The sequence below is a fragment of the Pipistrellus hanaki genome, assembly GCF_964339955.1.
Source record: "Pipistrellus hanaki genome assembly, chromosome: 9".
Taxonomy (NCBI): Eukaryota; Metazoa; Chordata; class Mammalia; order Chiroptera; family Vespertilionidae; genus Pipistrellus; species Pipistrellus hanaki.
Genome location: NC_140511.1, coordinates 63606685 through 63620376, shown reverse-complemented (window position 1 = coordinate 63620376; position 13692 = coordinate 63606685). Strand labels below are relative to the sequence as shown.

General features: G+C 46.9%; 1 protein-coding gene across 5 annotated transcripts in view; it reads left to right on the top strand.

Annotated features, from left to right (window-relative positions):
* Positions 1 to 6231: 6231 nt before the first annotated feature.
* The window catches only part of STX3 (syntaxin 3), a 41204-nt gene continuing 33743 nt past the window's right edge, over positions 6232 to 13692 (top strand). For 3 of the 5 annotated variants that reach the window (XM_084894963.1, XM_084894961.1, XM_084894962.1), the window contains exon 1: positions 6233 to 6613. In XM_084894963.1, coding sequence (XP_084751089.1) covers positions 6584 to 6613 — 30 coding nt within the window. In that variant the 5' untranslated portion in view covers positions 6233 to 6583. Of the gene's footprint in view, positions 6614 to 13692 lie in introns of all 5 variants that reach the window. The other 2 variants (XM_084894964.1, XM_084894960.1) reach the window with 2 other exon arrangements.

Genomic DNA, 13692 nt, shown 5'->3' with positions numbered 1-13692 from the left:
ACAAAGAATTTATGGACATATTTGAAAACTACCACAGTCTGTTTGAAAGAAGGCCTATTTGTTTTAATCAAGTTTATGGAAAAATAGATTCTAATATTATGATGTGATTATAAAAAATACTTGTAAATAAGGAGGTGTTGGTATAGGAATATACAGATTGATTTACAGAACAGTAAGCAATAAACAACAGCATAAAACTCCATTTATATATGACAAAGATGACATCTCAATTCAATAGATTGATAAGTTTTATGTAAAAATTTACACAAAAAGCAAGAACAAAATGTAGGTGAACATTTGTATGATTTCAGAATAAAATTTCAGAATTTAATTACTATGAAAATCACAAGGCAAAATTTGAATACCAAATTTCATAATGAGAAATATAATCATTGACACACTAAATATAAAGACTTTAAATTCTTTAAGCATTTTAGAAAAACCCATAAAATTTAAATGGCTATAAAACATATAAAACCCCAATTTTTTTTGATTCTTTTGTTGTTGTTAATCCTCACTCCAGGATATTTTTCCCATTGATTTTTTTTTTTTTTTTTTTAGAGAGAGTGGAAGGGACGGGGAGAGAGACATCAATTTGAGAGACACACATTGTCAGGGAGTGGCAATACATGGGACTTATTTGAAAGCCATTCTGGGTCTGGACTTCCTACTTTTTGTAATAAAAAGGAGTTTTAATCAGTTTTAACACACAAAGCAAGAACAAAATGTAGGTGAATATTTGTATGATTTCAGAGTAAAATTTCAGTATTAATCAGAAGAAAGAGAAAACAGAGCCATCTTACAAAGAACATCCAGTTAATAAATTTTCTACACATATACTAAATGCCTGGCATATTTCTGGCCTTAAGTTTAGGGCTGGTTCCACATCAATGAGGAGAAGAGACAAGGCTGCTGCCTGCACAGAGCTTGCAGAAGGGGTGGGAGGCAGACTGTGCCCCTGTAATTGGTGTGGTGGAGGCTCTGATGGAGAAGCCCAGGGTATCATAGAGGCAGCTCAAGGGCCACTTAACTCAGACCTGGTGGGTGAGGATCTCAGATATGGGGGAAAAGAGAGCTCTGCAAAGGCGAAATAGCATAACTTCGACATTAATTGGGATTTGAACTATGTACCAGGCAGCCCTCTAGATAGCTACTGGTCTTCATTCCCTTGATTGTGGGTTGAGCCTTGTGACTTACTTCTAATGAACAGAATATGGCAATATCCATGGGATGTCACATCTGAGATTAGGTAAAAACCCATTGGCTTCCATCCATCTCTTCTGTTTTTCTCATTCCCTATCGCTTTCTCTCTCACCTGCTCACTCTGATGGGAGGCAGCTGCCATGTTGCGGGTTGCCTTATAGAGAGGCCCACATAGCCAAGAGGGTGGCCTCCAGCCAGCAAAGAACCAAGGCCCTCTGTCCAACAGCCCGTGAGGGCTGAGTCCTGCCAGCAGTTACGTGAGTAGCCTTAGAAACAGACCCTTTTCCAGGCAAGCATGAAATAGGACTGCAGCCCCAGCTAACACCTTCACTGCAGTCTCCTGAGAGATCCTGACACAGAGGCACTCAACTGAGCTGCACCTGGATTCCTGAATCACAGAAGTTTTAGGACAACTTGTTATGCCACCATAGATAATATACAAACTGTAAGGAGCAAAACTACAAGTCAAAGAGTTTATTCTCCATCCTGGTTATTCTCTATCCTTCCTGCCGTGGGGAATAATATATGTGGAGGATAGAAAGACTCTTCTTTTTAATTCTTTAATTCTCTAGCTCCCCTTATTTTTTTAAATTGTTGACAGTATTATAGAGGTTGCCAGAAACCAATCATTGTCTCACTAATAGAAAGAGGCTGGTCAACCTTGAAGCTCTGAAAGGTCAGAGCCAACCACTCCCCATCTAATTGAGACATTGATAACTGAGGCAACTTCCCCATCTTGTAATCATGGAAATCCTTACTGATATGATAATCCACTTATTACCCGCCTAAGGGCTATGGGTGTTTCCCAAAGCTGCTTAAGGGTAATGGGTGTATCCCATAGGCCAGAGCCTAGTGGTAGTCTTCCCACTAGAGGTTGACTCCTGCCTGGCCCCCCATTTTTCCAAATTAACTCTTTTCCAGTTTCTCTATTTTAGTGTGTGGCCTCCTCCAGAAACCGGACCCTGAGTGGGCCCTGAACCACGTGGGTCATGTTAAGAGATCCCACAAGATGTCCTCCAAATTCCCCCCCTTTACCCTTCTCCTCCCAGGGCTGCCTCATCACAGGCCTTCACCACACTATTATCTGTGTCCACTAGTTATGAATATCCTATATAATAAAAGGCTAATATGCAAATTGCCTGAATGGCAGAATGACCAGTTGCTGTGACATGCACTGACCACCAGGGGGCAGGCACTTTGGTGGTCAGTGCACTCCCCTAGCGGGAGTACTGCTCAGCCAGAAGCAGGACTCATGGCTGCCAAGTGCAGCAGCAGTAAAAGGAGCCTCTCCTGCCTCCACAGCAGCGCTAAGGATGTCTGATTGATGGCTTAGAAGTTCAAAAGACTTAACTCATCAGTTGGATATCCCCCAAGGGCTCCCAGACTGAGAAAGGATACAGGCCGGGCTGAGGGGATTCCTCCCCCCCCCCCCCCCCACACACACACACACACACTCTGTGCATGAATTTCATGCACTAGGCCTCTAATATGCATATAAGTTCTTTGGTTAAACTCTTCCCATTTTCCACTCTGAGATATGTCAGTACTGAACACCATACTCTGGAGATACTACCTTAAGGTACACCAACCAGAAAGTTGTCTCACCTATTTCACAGCAGTTCTGATGGTCTAGATGGGGTGAGGCTCAGTTCTTTTTTTCACTGGGAAATAGGCTCACAGGGTGGAGAGAGAAGGAAGTGAAACCCCAAGTCCCAGGAGTCTGTCTTTGGTTTATTTGTAAGTGTGAAATTAAGTGTTGGCTGATATATTTATAACCAAAATACAAACACTTGAATGAATCCTGTTTTATGGGGAAACAGCTACATTAATACCTGGTGGGTGGAAAACCAAGTACCACTGTGGGGCATAAATATGAAAATACATCAGCGAGAACACTGAAGTTGGATCCTTAAGTCACTGTTCACCTACGTGGAGACCCTAGAATTCACTTGGTCGCAATATCAGGATTTTCCATACCAGTCCAGGCTCCTCTAGCTCAGATTCCATGCCTTGCAGTTACTTTACTTTCTTCAGGTTTTTGTACACAATTAGCAGGTGGAATCCAGACTTCTCCCCATAAGGAAAGAGCAAATATTAATGTTAAGATAAAACTAAGCAAGTAGAGTTCCTACCTACTAGGAGGCTTAAAGAAGGCTTGAAATATATAATAACTAACTTCCAATAGATTCTCTATATAAAAAACCCTAATATGCAAATAGACCGAACAGCCAAACAACCAGTTGCTATGATGTGTGCTGACCACCAGGGGGTGTGCATGGAACATGATGGGCATTGGCCGTGGTGGGATGGTGGAGCAGGTGAGCGGGGCGCCAGACCAAGGCTGGGCACCAATTGCTGTCATTGTGGCGAGTCTTGGTGGTTACTGAAAATTCATTGCTCCTGTATACCGTGGTCCCACCCAGCACACCCACTGCCAGTGCTGGAGCTGCTGCTCACACCCACTGCCAGCGCCTGGTGCCAGCCCCAATCACATCCAGTGCTGGTGCTGGCCTCAATTGCTCTGCACCCATCAGCAAGTAGTGGGGGCTGGCACCATTAGTGCATGGGAGCGGTAGTGGTGGGAGTGGGGCTGCTGGCAGACAGGGGACCAGGGCCACAGTGGGAGGAGCTAGGCAGGGGCATGGAGGATGGGCCGAGACTCCGTCCCTGTGCCCACCACAGCCTTGCAGCCTATAGTTACTTTTAAGGTGCACAAATTCGTGCACTGGGCCCCTAGTGTGATAATAAAAGAACTCTGCTGATGTTTCCCTTCCTGAGTTCCTGGACTCCACTTGCTGCTAAGAGGACTCTTTTAACACAGTTTTTAGTGTTTTAAGAAGTAAGGAATCATATAGTTATCTCTGTATGACCACACAAGCTAACCAAAAGGTCTTTTTTTTTTTTCTTACTTCATGGAAAGTACTTACTTCCTCTCATAGGAAACCAAGTCCCATCCCCTCAATTTTATGGAGCAATAATTGACATATTAGTTTAAAGCATGTAACAATGGTTTGATATATACTAGTACATACATTGCAAAATGGTTACCACAAATTTAGTTAACACCCATCACCTCACCTAGTTAAAATACTTTTCTTATGATGAAAACTTGTTCTCTTAGCATTTTTCAAATATATAGTATAGTATTAATAACTATAGTTACCATGCTATACATTACATCCCCAGAACTAACTTATCTAATAACTAAAAGTTTGTACCCCTTGATCACTTTTACCCATTTTGCTCCTTTTCCCCAACCACAAGTCTGTGTTCTGTATCTGAGTTTGAGGAAATCAAATTTCTTGTTACATAGTAAGTATATAGCATCTTTCAAAAACAGATCTACAAATGAAAATAAAGAATACATATTTTTTACCTTGAAGAATGAGAATCATTAGTTTTGATAATCTCTTTTACTTGAAAGATGAGAACATAGATTGTGTGATGGCAAATGACAGCTGTTTTGTGGCAAAACGCTGTGTTTAGAGTCAGGAGACCTTTTCCTGATGTATGGGGATCTAGCTCTCCCAACAAAGATTAAGAGGAGGTGGGATATATAGGGTGTCCCAAAAATGTATACACGCACCTTGAATAATTATAAAGGCAGTGTTTACATTTCATTTTCAAAATTAATCTATCAGCTGTTAAAGGGTGAATACATTTTTGGGGGACAACCTATAATAGTATCTCTGAATTATGCTCTTTTTCTCTGCATGGCCACCAGGGGGCGCAGACTCCTTTTGCGCCACAGATGGGAAACTCCACCTAGCTAACATCTGGGTAGAAGGAAGCATTCAGAACCAAAGAGGGTTCAAATAGCAAGGCCACTCACGGACTGTAACTGTCTTTATGGGAGGCGATGAAATCAGCATGGAGCACATGCTCAGATAGCAGAAGAGGGCAAAAGTCTGTTAGAATTAAGAAAAATATTACAGCCCTTTAACCTGAATGCATAGAGCAGATTCTTTTCTTGACTTGAGAAATGAATCTTCAGACTGTCAGTCCCATTTATTGAGAGCCACTCTTGTTGGGTATGTTATTTGTTCCCAAGAAAGAGACAAATAGGGAAGAGAGAAGGGGGAGTGGAGAAGAGGGTAGTGTTCAGACCTCGCCCCCTTTTCAGAAGGTGTAACTCACCTGGGAATCTCTGCGCCCCGTAGGAAGCGAGAACGGCTTAAACTTCCCAATAAAAAATTTTTTACCTACAACCTTGCTCTATACTTTACCAATCAATTATTTCTCCTCCGTTACAGTGGGTATTATCCCTGATTTATAGATATGGAAACAGCACCACCCCCTTCACTCCAGAGAAATGGTGATTTCACCAGTTATACAACTTGTCAGTGGCAGGTGTTCTGGCTTCAGCATTGAACTGCTTTAACGTGTCTCTTGAAGGGTTTCCACTGCCTACATCATGAAATCTGAATTCTTCCTTCCAGCCTGCCCTTTTGCGCTTCACTTCCAGTTAATTCCTCTAGGACTACCTTCTTTTAAAAATATACAATACTTTATTGATTTTCCACAGAGAGGAAGGGTGGGTGAGGGATAGAGAGCTAGAAACATCAATGAGAGAGAATCATCTATCAGCTGCCTCCTGCACACCCCCTACCGGGGATGTGCCCGCAACCAATGTCCATGCCCTTGACCGGAATCGAACCTGGGACCTTTTAGTCCGCAGGCCGACGCTCTATCCACTGAAGCCAAACAGGTTTCGGCTGGGCTAGGACTACCTTCTATCAGCTGTTCAACTTACGTGATTAGAATGTCCCTCTCCCACCCATTATAGCAGAAACCATACTGGGTCAGAGTTCTTTGTCTACGATACTCTGTCCCCGCCCCGCAATGAATGAGTCTTGAGGGCCGGATCCTAAGACAAAACGTGGCACAGGTAGCGAATGGAATCGAATGGAATTTGGGTCCAACAGACCTACTCGCTCTTCCTCCGCCCTGCGGCGGCGGGACGTACCCGCGCGCACGGTCCTCTTTCCTGGGTTTCTCCGCTCCCCCGGGAGGAGACGAGGAGCCGGAGCAGGTGGAGCAGGGGGAGCCTACGGATGGCTGGGCAGCGGCCGGGCACGGCCCCTTTAAGGAGGGAGGAGCGCGGGCGCGGCCCAGGTAAGGGGCGGGCCGGCGGGCGCACCGGCGCTGGGAGCCGCGCTGGCCGGGAGCCGGATCTGGAGCGCGCGGCGCCGGCGGGGCCGGAGGGGGCGGCGCGGCCGAGCCTCCCGTAGCCTCGGACGCTCCTCCTTGCCGGCCGCCGCCGCCGCCCACCTCCGCCTCCCGCTCCCGGCCCGGCCCGGCCCGGCCGCCACTTCCGGCAGCTCTCCTGGGACGCGGCACCCCGGACGCGCTCACCTGCCTCGGGCGCCCGGGCACCAGGATGAAGGACCGGCTGGAGCAGCTCAAGGCCGTGAGTCCCGCCGCCGCCCCCGGGAGCCCCCGGCGGGCCGGGGCTGCGGAGGGTGGGGCTGCGCGGGAGAGGGACTTCCCTTCTCGCCCCAAGTCCAGGCTGGAGAGGGGCCGCGCCAGGCCTGCCCTCGGCCAGCCGCGGCCACATCCCGCGCCCATTCCACGCTCCCCCCTTCATCCCCCCCATCAGGATCATGTGCCAGTGATTCATCGCTGGACTGCGATTTTCCTGGAAGCCTGTTGCCTCCCTTCGGTCCTCTAACCCCCCCGAAACTGGACAGAGTTAGTCCGGAGCTGGGGTCCGCGGGGGGCTGCTTGGGCCTGGGCGAGCTCTCTGTGAGGTCCGGGGTCACCTCCTGCCCGCTGCGCCCAGGACTGGCCGCTGCCTCTCCTTGTTTCCCTCCTGAGGGGCACCCAGCCCACCTGCCCCCTCGCCCGCCCGGGGAGCAGCTCAGGGCTTCTGGGTGACCTCCTGACCTGTGAGCTGGTTACGTGCGGAGATGGGTCCAGCTCTGGGATCTATAATTATTAAATTTCCCCCAGCATCCCCAGGACAGCTGTGGCGGGGGCAAAGGATCTGAAGGTAGCCCGCCTCCAGTCTCGCTGCACAAAAGGCTGTAAAGTCTTAGGCTACTTACTCTTTCCAGCCACTATTTCCTTATCTGTCAAATGGGGATGTTTGTGCCTTAGAGATTTGTTAGGAGATGAAATGACATAATGAGACTTAATACAGAGAAGTGTTAAAGCATAATAGGTTTTGGAGTCAAGATGTTCACAGACTCATTCAGCAAATAATTATTGAGTGCCGTCTAGGGACAGGGCTAGTGCTAAACCATGGGCACAGGCTCTGCCTTAATGGAATGAAAAATCTAGCTCTTGACAAAAGCAGTCCATCTACTTGGGAGCTTATGCAGGAGTACTAGCTATCTATCCGTTAACGTCTGAGTCCAAGTATTGTCATCTGTAAGATGGGTGGTTGTGAGGACTAACCCCAAGAGAGCGCGCAGAGCCCTCTTGTGTGGTGTGTGGCACATAGGGCACTAGTAAATGGCAACATAATGCTACTAACTGTTAAGGCACTTTGGAAAAATAGAGACCTCATACAAGTGTGAGGAACTAATAGGATGATGTCACAGTTGTTTTCCTTTTCCCTCCCTTGGGTGAGATCTTCGTGACCTTTCTCACCTGCTCCTGGTAGTAGCGCAGCAGAGGAGGCAGGTCAGTGAGGAAGGGAGAGAAGGGAAGGGACAGTTGTGGGAGTGAGCCTTTCTGCATCTTACCTGCTTTCTGTCATCTGGGCCTCACAGTGGTTACTCACAGGGCAGAATATATTGCCATTATTTTTTAAAAATATATATTTTTATTGATTTCAGAGAGGAAGGGAGAGAGAGATAGAGACATCAGTGATGAGAGAGAATCACTGATCGGCTGCCTCCAGCACATCCCACACTGGGGATTGAGCCCACAACCCCGGCATATGCCCTGACTAGGAATCAGATGGTGACATTCTGGTTCATAGATTGCAGCTCTCAACCACTGAGCCATGCTGGCAGGGTGCCACTATTTTTGTAGGAGATGAGACTAGAGCTCAGCCTGAGTAGGAGGGATGCCCCAGTCTCAGAGCTGGTGATCCTCCACAGTGCTCTTTTTCTGATGCATGCTGGCTGGGAGGCAGAAAGGGAAGAGGAGTCTGGTTTTGAAGGTCTTCCCATGTCAGCACACCCAGCCATCATAAAACAGTGCAAACCGAAGAGCAGGCAGAGGCGGCTCCCTTCCCTTTCTCAGTTAGAGATCCACTTCCAAAGGAAGATACCCTACAGCCTCTTTCAATAGCCCATTGTCAACAACTAGCAAAGAACCTTCACCAAGCTTTGAATTCCAAGTATAAATTCAAGCTTCCTTATTACTCCCTGGAACAGGGAGCTGGTGCTGTTTCCTCCCTTTCCCTCTTGGGTTGGTGGTACAAGTGAGACTGCAGACAGTGCAGCTGTCAGGGAAATGCAGTTTTTATGGGACCGCAGTTCTGAAATAACAGTGGTCTAGGGCTTAGGAGCAGGGAGATGGGTGGGACTGGGCTGCAGGTTCAAAGGGTCTAGTTGTGACCCTGCCACTTAGTAACTGTACTTAGTAACTGTGTTCCTTTGTGTCATTTTCTTTTTTAAATACATTTTTATTGATTTCAGAGAGGAAGGGAGAGGGAGAGAGAGAGATAGAAACATCAGTGATGAGAGAGAATCATTCATCAGCTGCCTCCTGCACACCCCCTACTGGGGATCGAGCCTGAAACCCAGGCATATGTCCTTGACTGGAATCGAACCTAGAACCCTTCAGTCTACAGGCCTACGCTTTATCCACTGAACCAAACCAGCTAGGGCCCTTTGTGTCATTTTTCTCTCTCTGTTTCTCTGTTCCTCCTCTGTAAAACAAAGAATTTGGTTGATCTCAATATTAATGTTTTCCTGAAGACTGTTAAGTTTCTATAAATTTTGGTTTCTAGTCCAGTTACTCTTCCGCGCGCCCCCCCCCCCCCCCCCTTGCAGGACAGAGACAGCTCTCATTGCCATAAGATAATCATCTTCTCTCTTGATTTCTTTTATCAGGGAAACACATTTGTTAATCAGCATGAAACCAGTTTCACACTGAGCAGCCTATGCAATCTCTTTCTGAGGCATCTTTCTAAACCCTGGGGGAGGAGAGCTGATAACCGCCTCCAGAGATCTGGAGGACAGTCATGGGCGGAAGGTTAGGTTTGCTCTGTATAGATACAGGGAGATGTGAAGTTGACGGGTGGAAGTTATGATTCTGCACGAAAGCATTTTTAGTGGTCAGCGCTGCCCAAGGATCAGCGAGGCTGGCTGGAGAGATTGTGAATCCTTTAGCCTGGGAGGGAGGAGGCAATAATTAGTTGGAACACTGTATGTTGTAGGGATTTGAGTATCTTTGAAGAAGGGGAGGCAAATCAGGCAGTTGAAAGCCTCCATCCACTCTGAGGAGATGTGGTTGTGTAAAATGTTTCCTTGTGAGCCTGTGCTGAGCACCTGTTAGGCTCTGGAGTCTATAGGACTTAGATCTCAGACTTGCATCTGTAAAGCGGATCCTCGTACCTTTCCCCTCCGGTCATTAACAGGGTGAAAGGAGGTGATTCATGATAATCACTTATCCCAGGAAGTAAGAATCCCTCCAACTTGCTCTGTTGGGAGCAGCCTCCACACTGAAGGGCACACGCTCCTGTGGCCATGGTCACGAGACCTGACTGATGTCTTGCAGTGCTCCTCCCGGTGGGCTTTCTCAGCAGTCAGCTTCTTTTCTGCGATTGGGACAGGCTCGCCAGGAATGCGCAATGCCTACACCTTGCCTATCTCACAAGGCGGGCGGGTCCTGCTGACTTCTCACTGGCTGAACTTTGGATCTGCTGAGTCCAGATGATTGCTGTCCAGGATCCTCTTGCCTGGTCCTCTTTCATAGGTAGTTAGTCACCTATTAAACACTCAGTAAACATTTACTGAGCACCTACTGTGTGCCAGGTCCTTGGGACGGTACTGGCACATCTTCCTGGGTCTTGGGGATTTCCCAGACAGACAGGGAGACACGCAAAAAACAGACACGTGATGTCATCTTTGTGGTGAAACTGCAGGAATACCCTGTGGGAATTGGTGACAGGACATTAGGGAGTGGGGACACTTCCCAGAAGAAGTGATGTTTAAGCTCAGGTTCTTCCGTAAGTCTTCCAAGGAAGGCAAGGATCCTTAATTCTCTCAAGCACTCTCCCCTTGGCGAACATCCCACATATATACTACGATCGTTGCTCTTTAACCTCTATGTGGTGGGCATGTTCATGCTTATTCTTTTTTTTTTAAAATATATTTTATTGATTTTTCACAGAGAGGAAGAGAGAGGGATAGAGAGTTAGAAACATCTATGAGAGAGAACCATCGATCAGCTGCCTCCTGCACACCCCCCACTGAGGACGCGCCCACAACCAAGGTACATGCCCTTGCCCGGAATCGAACCCGGGACCTTTCAGTTCGCAGGCCGACGCTCTATCCACTGAGCCAAACCGGTCCCGGCCATGCTTATTCTTTTTGACCTCATCCTGCTGGGCATCATGTTAGCCAGAATTATTACATAAAGTCCTGGTCTTAAAGAGTCAGTGGCCATCTAGGGAAAACAAAGGGCTGTAAGTTATGAAAACAAACCTCTCCACCCCATAATCAAAGGTAGATAATGATAATAGATAAGCCAGTGATGTATGGAATAGAGGTCAAGGACTTTGGACCCTGTTGGAGATCTACAGAGGAATAGAGATGACTTGGGATGTACTGGCCCCTCCAAAACCAACATCTAATGAAATCAACCGCCTGAGGCTCTAAAGGCCTGCCTTACTTTTTGCTCGTTCTGTTCCGTCTTGTGTCCTAAAGGGCTTGTCTTTGGTCCCTTCCCCATCTGAAGTTCTAGTGTGTTTTTGGGATCAGAGTTACTCAGGATGATAGTGTTAGTTCAGCCCCATGGAAACATAGACCTGAACTTCCCCTTTAAAGCTTAATTCATTCTGTAAATATATATATATGGAGCCTCTACTGTATGCCCGGCGCTTTGGATCATAACCAAATCTTAACGTCCTTACTTGAGAATCTCTACATTGAGATCCCATCCTTCAGTGATAAAACCTCTACTAGCCAGTGATTTCTTCCCCAGCTCCTCTCTCTTCCTGGGAGGGTTCATTCTCTGGGTGAGCTGTTTTGCTGTGAGCAGATGGGAAGCAGAGCTGAGATGAGTGCCACAGGGATTGGGTAGGGATTACAGACCCATCAGCCGGAGGCCAGAAGAGAAAATGCTCGGATGAAAGAAGGGGATTAGTTTTATTTATATTCCTGTGAGTGTAGAAGAGTTGGGGGTGGGGTGGGGCTTGGGGGACTGGCAGTCACTGAGGGAGAAGTGCTTGTTCATGTGCCCTCCCTTCCAGTGTTCTGTTGCCCTTTGTCAAAACCATGCCAAAATTCATCACAGGCAATATTCTCCCTCCCTTCCAGCAGCCCTCATGGGCTGTATATTGCTTTGCAGTGAAATACCTTTCTTCTAATAAGTCAGTGGGGTTGTTACCATGGAGTGGAATTGAACCCATCTTCCTCTTTTTTTTTCTCCTTTTTTTTTTTTTTTGAGATGGACTCAGTCTTCTAGGTCCTCTTGTCTTTAAGATCAATGGCTCTATTACTTCTTGTCGTCATCATATCAGCTGCAGTAACAACAGTCATTTATTGAGCTGCTACCTACTATAGGACAGGACTTGTGTTAGGTGCCTTATATATAATACCTTGTCTCTAATCCTCTCAACGCTGCAAGGCCAGGTGCTGTTATATCATTCTCATTTTACAGTTAACAGGCTTGAGGTGCAGAGTAGATTGAGATCTCCAGTTCAAAAGTAGTGGGATCAAGAACAAGTTTCTCTTCCTTGCTTTATGATGTTGCCTTATACTGTATTTGTTCATCTCCCCAACTACTGTATGCACAGGCAGTGGCATACTCCTCTGGGGCTCAGTGCCTAGCACTCTGTATGACAGTTAGTTACCTATTAAACATTTGTTGACTAGTCAACAATAGCTTGGCCCTTACACATGCCTTATTCATTATTATGACTTACTCCTCCCACTCCATTCCCTGTGGGTTGGTGAATCCTTACTTGCCTGAAGTTCAGCATTAACTCTGGGAACCTATACATTTGCTGATGGAGCCAGAAGTCACTGGTTCCACCCTCGGGGACATGGATGGATGAGTTTCAGGGCTCCTAGCTATATCCCAACCCTCAGCCCATTACATCATGGAAGGTGGCTCTTGTTAGGGGAGAAAACGAAGGAGAAGATGTGGATACCACAGTGAAATCTGGCCGCCCCATTTCCCCCGGGCCAAATCTGAAACATCCATTAGGGTTCAGTTCCAATATCATCACTGCAGAAAAACTTGCAGATCCTGAGCAGATTCTGCCTTCCTGGGACCTCCACAAACTATTTTTGTTGATACATAAAAGCAATTACACACTGTTTAATTTCAGAAGCTGCCTGCCCCGTGATGTCCTGCTCTCTGAGATAGCATAGACCACGAATGCCTCATTCCCCATGTCTGTTCACTTCCCAGTCCACAGCCAGCACAGCTTCACCCATACCATCAGTGGATGAATGGGGATGTTCTGCCAATGAACTTACCTGGAGACTCTCCAGTCCCTGAGGGCTTGATCTTCAGCCACCTTCCTACAATATTAGGCCCCTCTGCCATTTCCTCCCCTCACCACTGTCTCCACTGTTAAGTCAGCCTGTTTTCTGGCATTGCGCCCTTTCTAAGGCAACATTCCCTAGTCTCTGTCTAGAGACTGAGTGAAACTCAGCCTCCCCCCTAAAGAGATCAGTGGACTATATACTGTCTGGTATGTTTAGTTGTCTGGGTTAGGGCAGCTTGGTAGGGCATCAGATTTGCTTTTATTTTATTTTTTTATTCTAGACTAATTTTAGCTATACGGAAAAGTTACAAAGATAGTAACCAGAGTTCCTGGTTTCCTCCATTGTTAATGCCTTAAATTACGATGGTACATTGGTCAACACTGAGAAACTGATATTGGTACATTACTGTTCACTGACATCCAGAGTTTACTTGGTTTTCACTAGTTTTTCACAAATGTCCCTTTTTCTCTTCTAGGGTTCAGCCTAGGACACCACACTGCATGTAGTTGTCATGTTTTCTTAGCTTCCCCTGGCCTGTGACAGATTCTCAGTTTTGCGTTTCACCACCTGAGGGGGTGGCATCTGCATTTAGTGCTTTGGAAGTGGGTTTCTGCTGGCCGGTGATGCATGTTGCAGCTGGGGTGGGTTGCTGTTAGAAGGCACCACTCCGTGATGGTTGAGAACCAGGGCCCTGCCACCGACTCCCCAGGCTGTCCTGGCTCAGGCACCTGCCATCTGCATGATCTCAGCAGGTTACTGGTCATTTCTTATGTTTAGTTTTCTAAGCTGTCAAATGGGGAGGTCCCCAGAAGGTTGTTGTGAGATGAAGTGCCTTAGTAAATATAGAGCATGGGTCTTAGAAGAACCCTTA